General features: G+C 32.4%; 2 protein-coding genes and 1 long non-coding RNA gene across 3 annotated transcripts; all 3 read right to left on the reverse strand.

Annotated features, from left to right (window-relative positions):
- Positions 1-13,112: 13,112 nt before the first annotated feature.
- Positions 13,113-14,928, reverse strand: LOC126665459 (uncharacterized). The gene is made up of 4 exons (XR_007637608.2): positions 14,802-14,928; positions 13,739-13,810; positions 13,513-13,608; positions 13,113-13,261 (listed from the first exon to the last, which is right to left on the reverse strand). It is a non-coding gene; the product is annotated as an uncharacterized LOC126665459 (long non-coding RNA).
- A 776-nt stretch (positions 14,929-15,704) lies between these two features.
- On the reverse strand, positions 15,705-19,243 carry LOC126678465 (cytochrome P450 714C2-like). The gene is made up of 5 exons (XM_050373365.2): positions 18,876-19,243; positions 18,508-18,734; positions 18,163-18,410; positions 17,601-17,958; positions 15,705-16,303 (listed from the first exon to the last, which is right to left on the reverse strand). Exons 1-5 carry the CDS (start codon positions 19,135-19,137, stop codon positions 15,878-15,880), a joined length of 1,521 nt encoding a protein of 506 aa, XP_050229322.1. The 5' UTR covers positions 19,138-19,243; the 3' UTR covers positions 15,705-15,877.
- Positions 19,148-21,610, reverse strand: LOC126672362 (cytochrome P450 714C2-like). Its single transcript, XM_050366314.1, has 3 exons — positions 21,472-21,610; positions 20,089-20,227; positions 19,148-19,241 (listed from the first exon to the last, which is right to left on the reverse strand). The coding sequence occupies exons 1-3, from the start codon at positions 21,608-21,610 to the stop codon at positions 19,148-19,150; spliced, it is 372 nt and encodes a 123-aa protein (XP_050222271.1).
- Positions 21,611-22,133: the final 523 nt, after the last annotated feature.

Below are 22,133 nucleotides of genomic sequence, written 5' to 3' on the forward strand. Positions count from 1 at the left end.
AACTTCACAGCGACAAACAACATGGCGGAATATGAAGCATTGTTAGCAGGGCTAGCTTTGGTAGTCAAAGTGAGAACCGAAAACCTACAGATCCATTGCGACTCACAGTTAGTAGTGGGACTAATTGAAGGAACGTTCGCCACGAAGGAAGAAAACCTGTTAAAATACAAAAACAGGGCAAAGGAGCTTCTACAAGAGATTGAAAAACGAGGAGGACAAGACGAATAAAAAAGATAGGAAGGAAAAAAAATGCAGAAGCAGACGCGATAGCGAAAGCATCATCAGAAAAAGTGATAAATTCCAAACAATGGAATTTAAAGAAGAAATAGCATCACCAACGATAAACACGCCAACAAACTATCCTATACAAGAGATAGACGAATGGATGGAATCCATATCGAGATTCTTGGAAGAAGGAAAGACCCCTGAAGACCAAGGCGAATTAGAAAAACTGAATCGCTAGTCGATGTGCAATCTATTAAGGAACGTTATATCGAACCGCCGCAAGCTAACCGTGGTGCATATGCGTGTCCCGGAGAGAAGGACAATATGTCCTAAACGAGCTGCACGACGGAATATGCGGAGCACATGAAGGGCCAACCGCCATGGTAAGGAAGGCATCCTTACGAGGATATTCTGGCCAAACATGGAAGAAGACGCCGGAGAACTGGTGAAAAGATGTGACAAATGCCTAAAGTACGGGGACAAGTCGCACATCCAGGCTCAAGAAACAAAACCGGCACTCAGCCCATGACCATTCGCAAAGTGGGGGAATAGACATCCTGGGACCATTTCCGACGGCAAAAAAACAGAAGAAGTTCATCTTTGTGGCAATCGACTACTCCACAAAATGGGTTGAAGTAGATACAGGCTCTATAATAACAGCAGTCAAGGCGGAAGGATTCTTTTGGAGGAAAGTGGTGTGTAGGTTCGGGATACCCAAGACGCTAGTAACAGATAATGGAAAACAATTCGACAATGCAGCTTTCAGAGGATTCTGTGAAAACCTTGGCATAGGCCTACAGTTCACATCAGTAGCACACCCCCAGACAAACGGAATCACATGTGACCAACATAACTGTAATGCCCCGTATTATTTGTTAGTATTTATTTTCGCGCGTGTTCAATTTTTATTAAGTAGGACCTCGAAAATAGTTATTAAATTCACGAGATGAATTTATAAACGTGAAAATGTGATTTGGAGTTTGTTTTGCTTAAGTTTGATTTTTGGCAATTTTATGTGTTAAATGTGAATTTTGCGATTTTACGCTAAAAATCGTCAAAATAATTATTTTAATTATTTTAAAGGCCCAAAAATATTTTAATTCAGCCCATATGTTATGATCTAATTTTTATGAATATTTGAGAAACTTGAGTTTATTTTGCCCCTAGAGTTTGATTTATTTACAAGAATGTCATAATGGCAAACTTGTAAATAAATGAAACATCAAACTATATCTAGACAAACTTGATGCCCAAGTTTCTTAATCTTCTTCTTCATTTTTGCTAGACATATTCATTCACCATTTGAAATATCCATTGCCAAGTTCTCAACTAAAACACAACCTCCATTTCTTTTCATTTTTCCATAAAATTTCCTTAACAAAAATCGTTGCAATTTTTCCGTAGATTAATAATCTACCATTGCATGTAGGATCAAGGTATACCTTCAACCTCAAATAATTATTTTTATTTTCTGATGTTGTTTGAGTTTTAGATACATGCTTAGATTGCTAAAAATTGTGGTTTGATGTTTAAATAATATGTTCTAGTTGTTGTTTTGTTGGATTTCGGTTTTAAAATAATTTTTCCGTGAAATTAAATTAATTATTTTAATTTTCTGGGCTGATCTAAATAGTGAGGTTAAAATATGCTTTAAAGTGTGATTTTTGTGGATTAAAAATGTTAAACATTTCGGGTATTAATTTAATGGTTTGGAGTTCGATTTTTAATAGTTTTAAAGGCTTAAAAATCGCTTAAAAGGGGTAAATAAATGGATTTTAAATTTCTGGAAATGAGTTTGTTCATGGTTGATCTAAATGTTGGGTTGATGATGAATAAATGTTTAATGGTGATTTTTTAATGGTTTGTTAATCGGGTTTAATTTTTATAATTGTTTAATCGGTAAAAAAATGTTTAAAAAGGGCATTTTTGTCATTTTAATTTCTGGACAGAAATTATTCATGAAAAATGTACTAAATATATATGTTGATTATTTATGGAATTTAATTGATTTAGTTGAGGTGTTTTGACGGATTAATAATCGATTTTGATTATTAATTGTTTATACGGTTTTAAATTGTTAAAATTGTTAAAATTATGAAAAATAATTTATTTTAATTTTGGGGCTGCTGTTTTAATATGATAATTAAAATAAATATGTATTGGTAGATTTTTGGGTGATTAAAATTGTGTAAAAATGATTTTTGAACGTTTTAACGGTTTTAAAGTTCATCGGAGCTTGACCGGAATCCGGTGACCGGAGTGATCAAAACATAAATGGGATTCTGAGTTTGAGAGTTGATGATTTATTGAATTTGGTTGGGTTTGGACTTGATTGTCAAAATTTAAAGTTTAGGAGTTAAAGTGTAATTTTCATAAAAAAATAAAGGACCAATCGGTAATTTAACCATATTTCCAGATTATTGATGTATATAATCTTATGTGAAATTATTTTTAGAATTATAAATGATTTTAATGATTTTTGGAAGATTTGAATGTTTTTGCCGAAAACTAGAGTTTTGGGGTTAAATTATATTTTTTCCAAATTTGAAGAGTTACATGGTATGTTAGCCAAAAATTCCAGATTATGTAAGTTAATAATCTGAGATAAAATGATTTTGTCGATTTTGAAATTAATTGATTTACGAAAGGACCTAAACGGTCAATTTTGAAAAGTTTGAGGGTATTTTGGTATTTTGACCAAAAATGGAATTTAAGCTAATATGGGGCTGTTTTAATATATTTAAATAAATAACTTTGAAGTGGAAAGTATTACTTGATGGAAGAAATATATTTTATGTATTGAAGTATATTTATAAAAAATGAAGTATTTAAATGAATATTTCTGAAAAATGGTTTTATGTGTAAAAAGAGATAGGTAAAGAAAAATTACATGAATAAAATAAGTTATGAACTTATTAAATAAGAAATTATTTGGAGGTTAGAATTAATTAATTAAATTAAATTAAGATGGTATAGAGTTAATTCCATAGTAGGATTTTATTAATTAAGAGAATTAATATTTTGATCCTAACTAGATTCGACAAGTTGTCGAGCTATCGGGTCGGAGGACCAAGGGAATTAACGGAGTTGTTTAAAGGAGCATTGACGGAGTAATACCGTAGTTAAACGGTTTCTGTGAGTACATGTTTTTACATTTCAGTATTCGTAAAGTCTCATATTTTAACATACTGTGTGATATGTGTGTTGCGGTGTTATATGTTTACATGCCTTGTATGGATGTATGTTATATGTATATATTATTTTGATATACAAAGGTACACACATAGTTTTGAGAATTATTATGCATTTGCTTATGCTTGAATGTGTGTTACATCGGTTGGCTGTGCTATCGATGTCAGTTTGTGTGTGTGTGTGTGTGTTACATCGGTTGGCTTCGCTATCGATGTCAGGATTGTGTGTGTGTTACATCGGTTGGCTTCGCTATCGATGTCAGGATTGTGTGTGTTACATCGGTTGGCTTCGCTATCGATGTCAAGATTGTGTGTGTGTGTGTGTTACATCGGTTGGCTTCACTATCGATGTCAGGATTGTGTATGTTACATCGGTTGGCTTCGCTATCGATGTCAGGATTGTGTGTGTTTTATATCGGTTGGCTTCGCTATCGATGTCAGGATTGTATGTGTGTTACATCGGTTGGCTTCGCTATCGATGTCAGGTTGTGTGTGTGTGTTACATCGGTTGGCTTCGCTATCGATGTCAGATGAATATGGTTGATCGGTTGGCTGTGCTATCGGTCCCATAAGATTATGCATGTGTGATATGTTTATTAGTTTCGCCATCAATGTAGATGGACGAATTTAAGAAATGTGGTTTAATTTAAAGGTCAACGTGTATGGTTGACTTTCAATGATATTGAAGTCTTGTCGAAATATGTTATGTGCGAGTTCAAGCTTCAATGGTTTTGTTTTTAAAACATGTTTAAAGGATTTCAAAAATACATAAAGTTATTTTAAATATAAAACGGTTTTCACTTTATGTAATATTTATTTGTAACAGCATGAACTCACTCAGTTTTATACTGACCCACTCCTCCCAACATTTTCAGGGAAAGCTGGTCCAATTTTGAAGGAGGCTTTCGAATGTTTATTTCTCGGAAGTCTATTTTGGTAAAAGACTGTATAGAAGGTTTTAAGTTCTAGTTGTCCGCAGTAGATTAGTATAGTCTTATTGTATTCAAATAATTTAAAGCGCATTTAAACTCTGATGTTTTGTCCCATCAGTTATTTAATAAATGTTTCATACGTTTCTTTTAAAAGCGAAAAATTTATAGTGTTTTTCAGGCTTGCTACGGGTTTCGGAGCAACCACTCCCATTCCCTAGCGCCGGTCTCGACTCGAGATTTCGGGTCGTGACAAAGGTGGTATCAGAGCAGTTGGTCCAGTTACCTCTGCTAATATGTGAATTGAGTGCAGTTGGTCAGAGATACCACTGCTAGTCTGTGTAGATGTTGTGTGTACCTAGGAGCAATATACAATGTCACTAGGCTAAGTTAGGAATTACTGCGGATTATAGGATTTCCAGTCATGTCTTTGAAACGTTTTCATCGTTTTCATCGATTTTTCAAATGTTTTCAAAACGTCATGTCCTATATGTGGTGTCAGGATATGAGTTAGATGTGTGTGTTAGCACAATATATGTTTGTGGTTACTCGAGTAAGCATTACGCTTTCGAGTATATAGTCTGCGAGAAGTTGTATACTCTCGAGACTCATACTATCTATGAAATGTGTGTTTATTATGAGTATGATTGATTGATTGATGTGGTACGTCTATATCGTGATCACTGAAAGGAGTGATATGTTTTCAAATGTGATAAAGTTTGCATAGAGAGATATACTCACGAGACTTGTGTTATGTGCTTTAGCCGAGAATTCCTAAATGAGTTGATTATCATTAGGATATGGCTTATATGTATGATATATGATGACATGTGCATTGTGATTTGTTTAATTGAATGATTATATGTTTTGATTGTTGTTTAGTCTACGTAGAGTAGTACACTCTCGAGGCTTATGGTATGTGTTATGATGGAGTAAATCATAAATGAATTGGGTTTTCTTTGAACCTAATTTTTATGTATTTGTGATGGCTATGATTTGATTATGTGCATGTAATGTGATTGATTATTATGTGCATGCAAAGGAATAGTGTATATGAAACGTATAGAACATGTGAGTTATAGCCAGATATGACATAGACGAATGAAAATTTTATTAGAGCCTAATTCGTAAAGTAAGAATGAGACACGACTACGTGTGCGGTAGAACTTTGCGAACATGATGAGTATGCCATGTTATTAGGAGCTCATTTAGATTTCTTTGTGCCTTAGAATGGCTGAACAAAGAAACACTCGAGCGCGTGCAGCGGCACAACGAGTAAACGAGGCCCGAAGGGAGGCCGAAATTAATTTAGGAGAGTATGATCCAGTCCAACCGGCGAATAGAGGCCGCGGACGAAATAGAGGTCAAGAAGAACCTAGAGTATATCAAGCTGGGAATGTGCAGGCACCAGGAATGCCGCAACAACCCAATACTGATATAAATTATTTGGCAGCAGAAGTTATTGATATACGAAGTTGTGTGTTAATGATAGGGCAGTGGATGCAACACCAGCATCAGCGAGAAGAGAGAAATGCTGATAGAGATCTGGTGTTAGCATACGTAAAACTGAGCCGAAAAGAGTTTGATGGATCAAGTGATGCGTTAGACTTTTTGGAAGAAGTCGAGCAAAATGCTCGTAGACTTCAAGCTAACGAAAGACAGACAATGTTGTTAATGGAGATGTCGATGAAAGGTCCAGCCAAAGATTGGTTTCGACAAGTAATTGGACCAATAATGGGTCATATAACATGGGCAGAGTTTGTGACCCGATATAAGGACTTCTTCTTACCGTTTGCGGTAGTTGAAGGTAACCGGGACAAACTGTTATCGTTAACTCGAGGTAACAGATATGTACAAGAATATGTTACCGAGTTTAATCGATTGAGCAGATTTGCTCCAGACTTGATAACAGATCAAGTCAGAGTAAACACCATGTTTGTGAAGGGATTAGGACATCAGTTTATAGAACTGTTGACTCAGAGAGACAAGGATTTTGTGCAAGTTGTCGGCAGCACAAGACAACTGGAAAGCGCATTAATCCAATTTGGTAAAATTCCTGAACCCTCACAACCAAACCAAGTAAGAGATAAACATTTTGGTTATGGCAACCAAACTTCAAGGAAAATAAGTGAAGAAAATGTACGACGACGTGGTCGAACCCATAAAAAAGGTAGACAAGGAAAAGAAGCCAAGAAGGCTAGAACCATTTGTCAAAATTTTGAGCAAGGAAGCTCAAGTTTTGCAAATCCTATGTGTCAACGATGTGGAAGGAGACATTTAGGTATTTGTCAAGCTACTATGGATATATGTTTTTCGTGCGGCCAACAGGGTCATTACGCGAGAGAATGCCCGTATTCCGTACAACATAATACAATAGAGAATGTGGACCAACCACTTCCTTGGCAAGCAAGGTCTATTTACACGACGGTTTCTAGACCGGGTCAACCTAACGCGATACGCGGTAGAGAGTGAGGCAATGAAAATCCGAATTTGAGAGGTTAGATAGTGGCACAAATCCCTCAATCAATCAAGGATTAATAAGAATATTTGGGCTAGTTTCGCAAGCTATGCCTGAAACCAAGGAATAAGATTAGATCCTTTAGATGTGTAGTAAAGAGTAGAGAGCTTAAATAGAAAAATTATGGAATAAGCAATTTTGCAGAGCTCTATGTCTACAGAAACTTACGCAGGCGCCATTTTTGTAAAAACAAATGTGTTTAATGAAAAAGAGTTGTTTTATGAACACATAATTGTGCCCGAACACGAATCACGAAAGCATTGCATTGACACGAATAGGATTGCATCACTACATTCATATTGTATTCACTATTAGAACATGCATCATGTGCATTATGTATGTAGAAAAGAAAAGAGGAATGCCATTGCAACTCTTGGTGATGAGAGAAGTCATCACACCGGTGCACAATTATGACATGGATTTATATGTGGAAAAGAAAAGTGATTTTAAAAGGATAAGTTTTTAACGTAAGTACGCTGAGACATTGGCTCTGTAATGTAAACAAAGGAATAGGATAAGGGAAAGCACCCTATTAGTCCTAAATAATATATGTTGAGGTATAAGTGATATTATAATTCGAGGACGAATTATTTTAAGGAGGGGATAATGTAATGCCCCATATTATTTGTTAGTATTTATTTTCGCGCGTGTCCAATTTTTATTAAGTAGGACCTCGAAAATAGTTATTAAATTCACGAGATGAATTTATAAACGTGAAAATGTGATTTGGAGTGTGTTTTGCCTTAAGTTTGATTTTTGGCAATTTTATGTGTTAAATGTGAATTTTGCGATTTTACGCTAAAAATCGTCAAAATAATTATTTTAATTATTTTAAAGGCACAAAAATATTTTAATTCAGCCCATATGTTATGATCTAATTTTTATGAATATTTGAGAAACTTGAGTTTATTTTGCCCCTAGAGTTTGATTTATTTACAAGAATGTCATAATGGCAAACTTGTAAATAAATGAAACATCAAACTATATCTAGACAAACTTGATGCCCAAGTTTCTTAATCTTCTTCTTCATTTTTGCTAGACATATCCATTCACCATTTGAAATATCCATTGCCAATCTCTCAACTAAAACACAACTTCCATTTCTTTTCATTTTTCCATAAAATTTCCTTAACAAAAATCGTTGCAATTTTTCCGTAGATTAATAATCTACCATTGCATGTAGGATCAAGGTATACCTTCAACCTCAAATAATAATTTTTATTTTCTGATGTTGTTTGAGTTTTAGATACATGCTTAGATTGCTAAAAATTGTGGTTTGATGTTTAAATAATATGTTCTAGTTGTTGTTTTGTTGGGTTTCGGTTTTAAAATAATTTTTCCGTGAAATTAAATTAATTATTTTAATTTTCTGGGCTGATCTAAATAGTGAGGTTAAAATATGCTTTAAAGTGTGATTTTTGTGGATTAAAAATGTTAAACATTTCAGGTATTAATTTAATGGTTTGGAGTTCGATTTTTAATAGTTTTAAAGGCTTAAAAATCGCTTAAAAGGGATAAATAAATGGATTTTAAATTTCTGCAAATGAGTTTGTTCATGGTTGATCTAAATGTTGGGTTGATGATGAATAAATGTTTAATGGCGATTTTTTAATGGTTTGTTAATCGGGTTTAATTTTTATAATTGTTTAATCGGTAAAAAAATGTTTAAAAAGGGTATTTTTGTCATTTTAATTTCTGGACAGAAATTATTCATGAAAAATGTATTAAATATATATGTTGATTATTTATGGAATTTAATTGATTTAGTTGAGGTGTTTTGACGGATTAATAATCGATTTTGATTATTAATTGTTTATACGGTTTTAAATTGTTAAAATTGTTAAAATTATGAAAAATAATTTATTTTAATTTTGGGGCTGCTGTTTTAATATGATAATTAAAATAAATATATATTGGTAGATTTTTGGGTGATTAAAATTGTGTAAAAATGATTTTTGAACGTTTTAACGGTTTTAAAGTTCATCGGAGCTTGACCGGAGTTTGGTGACCGGAGTGATCAAAACATAAATGGGATTCTGAGTTTGAGAGTTGATGATTTGTTGAATTTGTTTGGGTTTGGACTTGATTGTCAAAATTTAAAGTTTAGGAGTTAAAGTGTAATTTTCATAAAAAATAAAGGACCAATCAGTAATTTAACTATATTTCCAGATTATTGATGTATATAATCTGATGTGAAATGATTTTTAGAATTATAAATGATTTTAATGATTTTTGGAAGATTTGAATGTTTTTGCCGAAAACTAGAGTTTTGGGGTTAAATTGTATTTTTTCCAAATTTGAAGAGTTACATGGTATGTTAGCCAAAAATTCCAGATTATGTAAGTTAATAATCTAAGATAAAATGATTTTGTCGATTTTGAAATTAATTGATTTACGAAAGGACCTAAACGGTCAATTTTGAAAAGTTTGAGGGTATTTTGGTATTTTGACCAAAAATAGAATTTAAGCTAATATGGGGCTGTTTTAATATATTTAAATAAATAACTTTGAAGTGGAAAGTATTACTTGATGGAAGAAATATATTTTATGTATTGAAGTATATTTATGAAAAATGAAGTATTTAAATGAATATTTCTGAAAAATGGTTTTATGTGTAAAAAGAGATAGGTAAAGAAAAATTACATGAATAAAATAAGTTATGAACTTATTAAATAAGAAATTATTTGGAGGTTAGAATTAATTAATTAAATTAAATTAAGATGGTATAGAGTTAATTCCATAGTAGGATTTTATTAATTAAGAGAATTAATATTTTGATCCTAACTAGATTCGACAAGTTGTCGAGCTATCGGGTCGGAGGACCAAGGGAATTAACGGAGTTGTTTAAAGGAGCATTGACGGAGTAATACCGTAGTTAAACGGTTTCTGTGAGTACATGTTTTTACATTTCAGTATTCGTAAAGTCTCATATTTTAACATACTGTGTGATATGTGTGTTGCGGTGTTATATGTTTACATGCCTTGTATGGATGTATGTTATATGTATATATTATTTTGATATACAAAGGTACACACATAGTTTTGAGAATTATTATGCATTTGCTTATGCTTGAATGTGTGTTACATCGGTTGGCTGTGCTATCGATGTCAGTTTGTGTGTGTGTGTTACATCGGTTGGCTTCGCTATCGATGTCAGGATTGTGTGTGTGTTACATCGGTTGGCTTCGCTATCGATGTCAGGATTGTGTGTGTTACATCGGTTGGCTTCGCTATCGATGTCAGGATTGTGTGTGTGTGTGTTACATCGGTTGGCTTCGCTATCGATGTCAGGATTGTGTGTGCTTTATATCGGTTGGCTTCGCTATCGATGTCAGGATTGTATGTGTGTTACATCGGTTGGCTTCGCTATCGATGTCAGGTTGTTTGTGTGTGTTACATCGGTTGGCTTCGCTATCGATGTCAGATGAATATGGTTGATCGGTTGGCTGTGCTATCGGTCCCATAAGATTATGCATGTGTGATATGTTGATTAGTTTCGCCATCAATGTAGATGGACGAATTTAAGAAATGTGGTTTAATTTAAAGATCAACGTGTATGGTTGACTTTCAATGATATTGAAATCTTGTCGAAATATGTTATGTGCGAGTTCAAGCTTCAATGGTTTTGTTTTTAAAACATGTTTAAAGGATTTCAAAAATACATATAGTTATTTTAAATATAAAACGGTTTTCACTTTATGTAATATTTATTTGTAACAGCATGAACTCACTCAGTTTTATACTGACCCACTCCTCCCAACATTTTCAGGGAAAGCTGGTCCAATTTTGAAGGAGGCTTTCAAATGTTTATTTCTCGGAAGTCTATTTTGGTAAAAGACTGTATAGAAGGTTTTAAGTTCTAGTTGTCCGCAGTAGATTAGTATAGTCTTATTGTATTCAAATGTTTTAAAGCGCATTTAAATTCTGATGTTTTGTCCCATCAGTTATTTAATAAATGTTTCATACGTTTCTTTTAAAAGCGAAAAATTTATAGTGTTTTTCAGGCTTGCTACGGGTTTCGGAGCAACCACTCCCATTCCCTAGCGCCGGTCTCGACTCGAGATTTCGGGTCGTGACAATAACAATTTTCAAATGGCTGAAAAAGAGGTTGGAAGAGGCAAAAGGCAATTGGGCGGAAGAGCTGAACAATGTAGTTTAGGCATACAGAAGAACCCCCAGAAAGGGAACAGGAGAAACACCGTTCCGCCTAACATATGGAGTAGAAGCGGTCATCCCGGTGGAAATTGGGATGTCATCAATAAGAACAAAACACTACAACGAAGAAGAAGAACTGAGGAGATGCACGAACCAGCTAGAAGGAAGGAGACACGCGGCAAACATCTGAGCGGAAGCCTACCGAAGCCAAACGGCCAAATATGTAATATCCCGTAAATTTAAAGGACTAAATTATTCCATGTAAGGAATAATTTATAGGATCAGGAGAATTGAAATTAACTTTGAGTATAAGTTTAATTTATAGTATCTCTGTAAATAGGATAGTTATAGAAGTTAGAATATTAAATTTGGATATTTATATTTTAACTAACGGGAATTAAGAAATGCTTATAAACTAGAATAAAATAATTTATAAGTCTCTAGTGAATATTTTTGGAGTCAATATCACAGAATATTTTTAAGAAGTTACTACTAAAATTTTATAGGATTTGGAGATAGGAATTTTAGTAAGTGGGTCTAATTTAACCGTAATAAATCTTAAATGATTTATTAAAAATAAAATATAGGTCCCGTGAGAATAAAAGTTACGAATTATGGAATCATGGTTAAAATTTCATAAAATCTCGTTGTCCGTTTTAGTTACGGACGAATATTTAAATATTTGGGTTAAAGTGACCCGTAAGTCACTAGGGGCTAGTTTGGACATTGGTCAAACTATATAAACTCATTCATTTGAGTTTTAGGTTTCATCGGAAACCATTTCTTTTTCATTTCTTTCGCTCCAGTAGACGACGACGATTAGGGTTTGCCGATTCCAATCCGTTTTTCGTTTCCAACTCGAATTTTTTCGTGAATTTGATAGTAATCGAGGTAGTAACCATTATTTTAAATTCGGTTATATATTATTTGAATTATATTTGAATATATATCGGTTATCGTATCGAATCAAACGTATACGTATTAATTTTACGTTCCGATTGCGGAAACGAGTGGTTTAGAGTGTGAATTAGTGTTTGGTATCGAAATTTTGAGTGTAAGCACGTCAGAAATCCTCGGGGGAGTGTCTCGTAGCTGTGCGAGCGCACAGCCAGGAGCTGTGCGGGCGCACAGTCCAGACTGTGCGGATACATAGCGATGCCGACTTGACCATATTTGGACGGTTTGTTTTAATTTTGATTAGTACACCCGAATTTGACTTAAATGGACTTTGAAATCTAGGACGTTCTAAAGGATTAAAAATGACTTGGACAATTAAGGATATTTGATTATAGAGACGTTTTAATTAGGTCCTATATTACACTACAAGAAACTAGTTCTTTAGCGAAGGTAAAAGTGGTCGTTAATTCATTATATCCGGTCGCAAATTGTTTATAGGGAGGGTAAAAATCCGGTCGTACATGGTCGTAATAGGCTCCGCCGTAAAAGGTATTTAGGACCGTAAAATAATATCCGGTCGTAACTCATTTTGCGAAGGTAAATTTTTCCGGTTGTAAAAAGATCATTAACAGCGACAGTATTTTTAATGTTATTACAACCGCTATACCTTCATAATTCTAAAGAGCAATTGCGACAACATTTTACATAACAATTGCGACCAAATTACCTTCATAATTTCATAAGCTTGCATTAACACATTATTCTTCACGACCGCTTAGATAGTCGCTAAATGCATACACATTTTCATAATCAATTATTATTTTGATAATGAAATTTATTTTTAATTTAAATTAAAATAATACCTCTGGTGAAATCACAAGTCTGAAATTTGCTAATAAATGGATCAAGACAATGGCACAAAGAAGGTGAAAAAAGAGAGTGAGAGAGGCGTAGAGATAATGAAGAAAAGCAGAGCGAAATAACCTAAAAAGAAAAAGTCAATAGACATATTAACTACTGAAAGTAAACACAAACATAAACATGACAATTTAAACATGGTTATTCATTAGTGTTTGAATTTAAATTGAATAATTATGATCATTTGAGTCCAAATTCTCTTCTATGTATTTGTGCTGAAGTATTACTATAAGAATTAATATAATTACAAACAGTAAGCATCTGTGACACCTAATAGAAGACAATCTGCTGTATAATTAAACTGTTTATTCTACCTTCATACATAAAAATAATTGAAATGGAAATACAAACCTTGGTCTCACAATATCAAATTCAGAAATAACACTAGAAAAAATTCATCTGTGATATACGCAATAGGAAGGTGAAACCTGAAAATCAAATCAAATTAATTTAGAGTTATTAATAGAAAAAAATTACAATTTATGTGTTAATAATTTCTAAAAAGAAAACAGAAGGAATGAGGGTTATGCCCCCAAAGAATTTGGAAGAATGTGGAAATCTGTCTAAAGTAAAGAATCTAAAACTGTGAACTAATGATTAGGTTCTCTACACTACCCTCAGTACCCTTCGGTATTAAAAAACAAACTTATGCAGTGAGGGCAGTAATTTTACTACTCACATCTGTGCTATTTGTTAGGCCTCATTTCACATAAAATATTCTATCAGAATGCAACTTATTCTTCTCAGCTTATTCTGCACAAGTTATCTTCCACAGCTACATTTAGAGAGAAATTATCAAAATTCCCAATTTTTTTATTAAAAAAAATGCATAGAGAAAACAAAACTAGAAATTGTATCGAAAAAAATTACAGAACTATTTAGAGAGAAAGAACTGAAAATCGCACCTGAAAATCACACCTCGGAATCGAAGTGAGATTTAGATAGAAACAGTAATTGGATTAAAACAGATCAGTAACCTACAAGAAGAGAGAGATGTAGAGATTGTAGTAAAACAACCTTTATTGATAGCTAGAGATAATTTTCTGAACAACTAACTATGCAACTCCACATTATAATAAGTTTACAACCTTTTGGCGTTTTCACCATGAACAATTGAATTTCATAGCAAACAGAATCAAGTCAATATCTGAAATAAAAAGTTATCATTAACATGTTCACATGAAAAGGAGAGGGTGAACAATTATATATAATAGATAAAGTGGATGATAAAAATGTAAAATCAACAAGTCATTTGAGAACTAAAACATTTAAACATTGAAAGGTCTAAAAAATTTATAAAAATTACGGACTTAAGGTCTAAAACTTATAAATCATCAAAAATCACGCTCCTCCAACTTTTAAATCATCAAAAATTACAACTCTAAATGTGAATAAAACAAAACAAATTCTTTGATTCTGAATAAAACAAAAATACACTTCACTATTATAAGTTAAACCTGCATAATCTCTAATCCAATTACAATAATTCTACAAGAACCACAACTTCAACCAATTACAAGAGAATTTTAAGCACATCAATCAAACAGAATAGAATAAAAAACTTAAAAATAACATAGAAATATAAATAATGTGAAAATGGAACCTGATAACTGCCATGATTGACAATAAAATGAAAATAATAACTTACTATTGGTGAAGAGAGGAATTAGATAGTACTAAAAATCAAAAATCAAAAATCACAACCCTAAGTTGAAAAGAATAAATCAAAAATCGTTTAGCTTGTACACCTCCAATTTATAATATCAAAATCATAAGTTGATAATAAATCAAAAGCCTAAGTTGAAAATCAAAAATCAAAACTTAAAAATCAAAAATCAAAAATCAAAACCCATAGCTGAAAAGAATAAATCAAAAATCGTTTAGCTTGTACACCTCTAGTTTATAATATCAAAATCCTAAGTTGAGAAGAAATCAAAAGCATAGGTTGAGAATAAATCTAAACCCTACCTGAGGTTTCAATCGCAATCGTCTGCTAGATTTGGAGATAAGAATTTTTTGAGCAACTTAGATTCAGCATCGCAATCGTCTTCTACAGTTTCAGTGGCGTTTAGGTTTCATACGAGCACCACTTTTTGATTCTGCCATTTAGTTTCAGTCGTTCTATTTTTTGTTATTTTTTTATCTATTAAATCACTCGCTGGGCCTGGGCTTAATATTTAGCATTTGGGACGGGAATTATTTTCATATTAGGAAAGGATTATAAAAGTGGTCGCAATACAAAGAGTACAATTTCATTTAAAGACCGGATAGCAGGATAGTCCTTATTGATACATATATTACGACTAGATTAGGGTCCCTTCGCAATATGTTGGCCGCTAAAAATCCATTTTCTGGTAGTGTTAATCAAAGTGATTAATAATTAGAGGACCTCATTTTATCTCTAATAATACTCTTTTTTAAGGTTCAATATAATAGAGCTACTCTAAATATAGAGTAAAAAGGTACACTATAATAGAGTTAAATATAGAATACTAGTGGAATGATTTGCACATGAAATTGACAATTCGGTGAGCTATTGGAGATGACCTTAGTCCTTATGGTTGATTTATTTAAAAGTATTTATTAATAATTTTTTAATCATCAAATTAATATAGTTTAATTTAACTAAATTGGTCGATTTATCCCTTTTTTGGTCTGCATTCCAATTTAAAACATATTTCCATAACGAGCTCATTAGTAGAGTTGTCACATTTTAGCTCAAACAATAGTAATGTTATAGATTAGAATTAGACTTACGCGAAGACATTGTGACAATTAATTAATTTTCATTACAAATCTGCTTAGTTGGTGGATTTCAACACAACCAAAAATAAATATATCTATATACATGTATATAGATTAGGTTTAGAATTATTAGAAAAGATCATAACATATTTTATTAATTTTATTTTTGATAATACACTTGAGTAAAAATCCTCAAAAAGATATATAGAAATATCCAAACTCTTAATTTTTTATTTTAGTGCGGCAGCTAAATCCTATTTATTGATATATAATATTTAAGTATAGAGTTCTTCCAATGATTAGATCTTTTGAATAAGGAGGTCCACACCATGCTCAGGCTCCAAAAGCAGTCTAAATTTAGGGGAGTGACGATATTTAGGAGAGATGGTAAGCTTGAAATTGCATAATAGCATTGCAAACAACACCTTTAGTTCTGTAACCGCTAAGTTCTGACCAGGACACACTCTAGCTCCTAGTCCGAAAGGTATATAAGCTTGCGGAGACTTGCATGCTCCTGAAACTCCATTTGCGAATCTTTCCGGATTGAATTTGTCTGCATCAGCTCCCCAAAGTTCAGGGTCGCGGTGCAATTCCATCATCCATATCCAAATTCCAACGCCTTTCGGAATATTTATTTCACCGAGCTTTACATCTTGTATGGCTTCTCTTGATACGAATGCTACTCCTGGATAGAGCCTTAAAACCTCTTGAATCACCATTTTTAGCTGCATCAAGTGAATCAGTGGATGATTATAGGTGAATCACATTCAATATCATAAATTATGTAGTTAAAACTTGAAAGCGTGAATAGTACCAAATTTATGCTCAACGTTCCAATTGAACTGGTACCAAAATTTCAATTCATATAGAAGTGTTACCAAAAATATAATTTTTTTATTTCAGATGAGATATCCCGCCACTTTCCGGTTTGATTTGATATGGCAAATAAGGTCATCATATTTTTAGAATATGTTGTCGGATCAGTTGTCCTCTCAATCATTATTTAATATGACATCTTTTATAATTTTAAAAAATATGTATTTATTGGTACCACATCAACTTACTTTGATCTAAAAAAAATGAAGAATCTTACAATGGAATAAAAAAAAATTGTGGTATTATTTTGATAAAAAATAAAATTTTAAAACCAAACTAAAACTTAAAACCGCTAATACTTTAAGGCGTAATTATAAAAAATAAAATCCAAACACTTGCATGTGTTTGTAGCTTAAGTTTAACTTTTTAATTTTTGTAATACTATTCCGATTTGGTAATTTCGTCGTTTTTTTTCAATCAATTTTATTTTTTCAATATTTTTTCTCAAAGCAATATCAATTTGATTTATTTGGTTTTTCGAGTCATTTTTAGCTTCAAATTTTTTTTTTCAACCACGTTAGATAATTTATAATTAGGTTTCAATGTTGTTTTGGATTTTTTTAAAATTAGAAGTTAAATTTTGAAATTCTAAAAAATAAGTTTCGTTAATTATGAAGTTACTATATAAATTAACTGATTAAAAGAAAATAGGATAAAATTATAATAAAAAAATAAAATTGAAGTATTATAAAAATTAAAATTTGCTTAAATTACAAATATTTGGATTTTTTTTCAAATAGGCCTACTTTTAATCCTAAATTACGAATAATTATAATTTCAAAGTAATTGCAAATGAACCACAAATTTAGTGTGTCTTTCTATTTTAATACGAATTTTTAACTTTACCGATTACTTAAATACAAATTATAAATTACTATACTTTTTGCAATTCAAAATATTGTTAATATTTCAATAAAAAATTTATTGAAGCGACGCCGAAATATTGACATAGTAACATATGTTAGGGTGTCCCCATCATATTTTTTTCATCAAATTGAATTGAAAAAAAAATGATAGTTTATATTTCAAACAGCTAAAATAGAAAGTTTATATTATAAACGTTATAATTTATAATTTATTTTACAATTAACCTTGCTAATTTATTTTATTTTGAAATGTTGATCTTTAAGACAGATATAGACATACCACAGGCATCTTGCTAAGCATGTTGCTATCAGGTACTTGCCCACCACACACCTCTTGAACCTCGGCACGGGCACGAGCTTGCCATTCAGGATTTGAAGCCAACAACATTAAACCCCAGATTGCGGCAATAGCAGTGACTTCACAAGCAGCAAGAAATATATCCTTGCAATTGTCAACTATGAACTCTTCCTTCGTCAAATTTCCGAGCTCGGCGGTTTTCGAACCTTCGAAGATCACCTGTAATATATCCTGGTGAGATGCATTGTCTCCACTTCGAGCTTTGACTATGTCCATAATCATTTCACGAACTTCTTTTGATAGTCTTCGTGATTCTCTGATCCATTTCGTTGGAATTAATCTGATTAAAATACACAATTTGAATTTTATCAAAATTTAGAGAGAAACAATATTCAACTGACAAATATGGCACAATTTAACCATTTTTTTTTTAAAAAATAAGGCATTATATACTAAAAAATCAAATCTTTTCGAGTTTTTTTAAGTATTTTCGGACCCTTTAAATACTATAAAGAGGAAACGCTTAGAGAAAGGAAGTGCATGCCTGGAGAAGGGGAGTCCAAGCGTTGTTGCAGAACCCATAGTTTTGATAAGAGCTATGCACGTCGGAACTATTTTGATTCCTTTATGGTGATCATCTCCAAATACCATTTTTGAGGTTATGTAAGAGGTGAAATTCCTCACATGATCGTCTATCGTTATACCGCAAACGCCACCCTCCTCGCTTTCAATTAATTTCTCCCATGATTCCACCATTGTGCTACCAGACTCAACCATCAGACTCACCATATCCTGCAAGATACACGCGATGATCGCATATTAAACTAGCATCGTTGTATATTGACGTGGCACGTAGAATAATTACTCTAGAAAGAAACGAGGTATGTACCTTGACTCTGTCCAAGTAGAGCTCAGGGCTAACAGTTTGTCTCTGGTGAGACCAAACTGCACCGTTTGTAGTAATAAGGCCTTTGCCTAATAAAACTCCACGTTCATTTTGTAAGTAAGAAGGTTTACCAAGGTCCCATGATCTGTGTACTCTTAATTGCTTCACCAATTCAACATTACTTACGTAAAGTATTTGTATTTTTCCAAGTGCAAACTTGAACAACTTCCCTGCATTTCATGCACTTTTACTTGAATTTCTTTATAACAAATTCTATAAACGTGCTTAAATCGAAAAATAACCGCGAAAAGTTGAGATTTTTTTGTATGATATAACACAAATTTTTTAAAAAAGAGAGAGAAATAGAATACCATAGTGTTGGGTCCATTTGTTGAAGTAAGGAAAGATTGTGATAGGACCATCAATTTGAGGAGTTTGAGAGATTTGAGAAATCAATCTCTTCATTTCAGGAATGTTGCCAAGAATAGAAGAAGTTGGAGGACCCCTGATGCCTTGCTTTCCAAGTTTCATTCTACAACTCTCAGGCTTCCACCAGAATTCATAGCACAAATAAACAAACACATTGCTCAATAAAATCACCACAACACTAAGCACAATAACTATCACTTCCATTGCTATAATATCAGATATTGTTTGATGCTTCTGCTGAATCTCTCGGTGCTAGCTGATTTATATAGACACATGGAACCATGTCGTCCATGTCTTTGTGAAGCCAGCTACGTAGTTTGTTAAATAACAACTGAGATTTAAACATGATTCAAACTAATTAGGTGAAAAACTCTATTGATAAGAACATAAATTTTGTGGTTTCAAATAAAAGAGTGTACAGAATTTGGTCAGTTAGGTCTCTAGTTTAGGGGCAAACGTTTTCTGGCCTCTACAAAATTAATGAAAAGAAAAGTATTAATATCATTTGGAATAATCATTCTTCTATAGATAATGTTAGTGGACATAGGACTCTTTAAAATTATCACAATAAAGATTTAATATTAATAGACTTTTTATTATTCGAATTTAAAGTAAATAGAGAAAATACCTCTTTACATATATGGAGTGTCTATTTTATTTCTAAAAGGACTAAATTTCAAATTTTAAAATAAGTTAATTGTTTTATATTAAAAATATAATATATTTATTTTTTAATATATAATCTGAATAAGTTAATTAACATTATTTTTTATTTTTTTTAAGAAAAAAGATTACCTTAATTGATTAAATGATAACATTTACAAGCTCATTAACCGGAAAGACATCCCACCTTATGGTGGGACACATCCAGATTGCATCCCACCCACTATAAGGTGGGATGTTTTGCTATTGCGTCCCACTTTATGGTGGGACACAATAGAAGGGTGGGACTCAGTTTTGATGCATTTCGTTTAAGAAATTAAAAAAATTATGAAATTTATTTCGGTAGAATTTTCGAAATTTTATATTTATTTTTTGATGACTTAAAATCATAATCAGTCATTACATGAGTTTTGGTATTGGAATGAGGATAAGAAGGAAAAAAATATTACGTTTTGGTTAAAAAGACAAGGAGATAATTCGGAAGGACGGTACCTCATAAATAGGGGCAGTATATAATAATTTGGAGGGGCGGTGCTTAATTTATCTAAACCAAGCTTAATAGCCTTTGCTTCAACAGTCTCCATATCAGTCAACCCATGCAATATTCTGACCGCGCAACGCACCATCTTACCTGAGAAATCATGGCAGACTGCACTAGCAACAGTTACTGAACTGAGATGGATGCATTTAAGTTTGATTCAGAGGGACGGGACAAGGTCAGTTGTCTTGTCTTCTTGGAGAAAGGTTTAATAAACGTTTATTAAAATTGTCACAATAAAAATTTAATAAACGTTTTATTAAAATAAATAGTAAAAACATCCCCTCTTATTGTGGGATGCAATAAAAAAAACATCCCACCTTATGGTGGGACACATCCAGATTGCATCCCACCCACCATAAGGTGGGATGTTTTGATTCAATTTTCGACGATTTGAAATCATAATCGGCTATTACCCTAATATGTCTCAACATCTCATTGGTCTATATTTGAATCAATAAAATATTGACATGTGGCAAACGTGGGTCTTAGTTAGATAAACCAACCAACCACTACCAACCACCTGCCGGAGGATGGTGGTCAGACTGTCCAGTCAATAGCGGTAGCGGTAGTCAACGTTTGGATCGAGTCCATAAGAAAATTAAGATATATTAAAATAAAATAAAGATTTTGGGCTAATTTCAATTACGCCAAATTCCGTTAATTATAGTTAAGATGCTATCGTCAATTTATTAATATTTTTTAATCATTAAATTAATATAGTTTAATTTAACTAAATTGATCAATTTATCTCTTTTTTTGTCAGAATTCCAGTTTAAAACATAGTTTTTTTATAACGTGCTCATTAAAAATTTAAAGGATTGTAGAATTGAGACATTTTAGCACAAACAATAGTAATGGCATAGATTAGATTTAGACTTGCGAGAAGACATCGTGATAACTTATTAATATTTATTATAAATCTGCTCAATTGGTGGATTTCAGTACAAACAAAAACAAATATATATATATATATATTAGATTTAGAATTACTAAAACAGATTATAAATATTTTATTATTTTTTATTTTTGGTATTACATTTGAGTAAAAAACCTCAAAAAATATATAGAAATGTCCTAACTTTTAGTCTTTTATTCTAATACGCCAGCTAAAGTCTATCTATCGATATATAGTATTTAAGTATATATAGAGTATTTCTTTATATTTGCAAGCCAATGATTAAATTTTTTGAATAAGGAAGTCCACACCATGCTCAGACTCCAAAAGCAGTCTAAATTTAGGGGAAAGATGACATTTAGGAGAGATGGTAAGCTTGAAAAATTGCATGATATCACTGCAAACAACACTTTTAGTTCTGCCATTGCTAAGTTCTGACCAGGACACACTCTAACTCCCAGTCTGAAAGGTGTAAAAGCTTGCGGAGATTTGCATGCTCCTGAAACTCCATTCGCGAATCTTTCCGGAATGAATTTGTCTGATGCTCCCCAAAATTCAGGGTTGCGGTACAATTCCATCATCCATATCCAAATTCCAAAGTCTTTTGGAATATTTAATTCACCACGCTTTAGATCTTGTATGGCTTCTCTTGATACGAATGCTACTCCTGGATAGAGCCTTAAAATCTCTTAAATCTCCATTTTTATCTGCATCAAGTGAAATCAGTAGATAATTAATTATAGATAAATCATATTCAATATCATAAATTATGTAGTTTAACCTGAAAGCGTGAATAGTACGAGATATATACTCGATGTTCCAATTAAACTAGTACCAAAATTTTAATTCATATAAAAATGTTATCAAAAATATAATTTTTATTTCAGACGAAATATCCTGCCATTTTCCGGTTTGATTTGATGTGGCAAACAGGGGCATCATATTTTATCGAACAAAGAGTCAACGCGCCCCCTGAACTTGTGACACGGGATTATCTAACCCAATTTATACTTTTTTGAGCAACTAACCCCAAAACTCTTCATTTTTGGGTCAAATAACCCCATAATTTATATTGTTATTTTAAAAAATAGATTTAGAATA

Source organism: Mercurialis annua, linkage group LG1-X (assembly GCF_937616625.2).
Source record: "Mercurialis annua linkage group LG1-X, ddMerAnnu1.2, whole genome shotgun sequence".
Classification (NCBI taxonomy): Eukaryota; Viridiplantae; Streptophyta; class Magnoliopsida; order Malpighiales; family Euphorbiaceae; genus Mercurialis; species Mercurialis annua.

Coding starts and splice junctions, on each gene's coding strand:
- LOC126678465 (XM_050373365.2), bottom strand. CDS start 19,137: ATGGAAGTGATAGTTATTGTGCTTAGTGTTGTGGTGATTTTATTGAGC. Junction 18,411..18,507: donor TCTACTTGGACAGAGTCAAG/GTACATACCTCG, acceptor TGTATCTTGCAG/GATATGGTGAGTCTGATGGT. Junction 16,304..17,600: donor TGCTTAGCAAGATGCCTGTG/GTATGTCTATAT, acceptor CACTTGATGCAG/CTAAAAATGGTGATTCAAGA.
- LOC126672362 (XM_050366314.1), bottom strand. CDS start 21,610: ATGGAATTGTACCGCAACCCTGAATTTTGGGGAGCATCAGACAAATTC. Junction 20,228..21,471: donor GGGAGTTAGAGTGTGTCCTG/GTCAGAACTTAG, acceptor ATGATTTCTCAG/GTAAGATGGTGCGTTGCGCG. Junction 19,242..20,088: donor ATACTGCCCCTATTTATGAG/GTACCGTCCTTC, acceptor CAAACTACGTAG/CTGGCTTCACAAAGACATGG.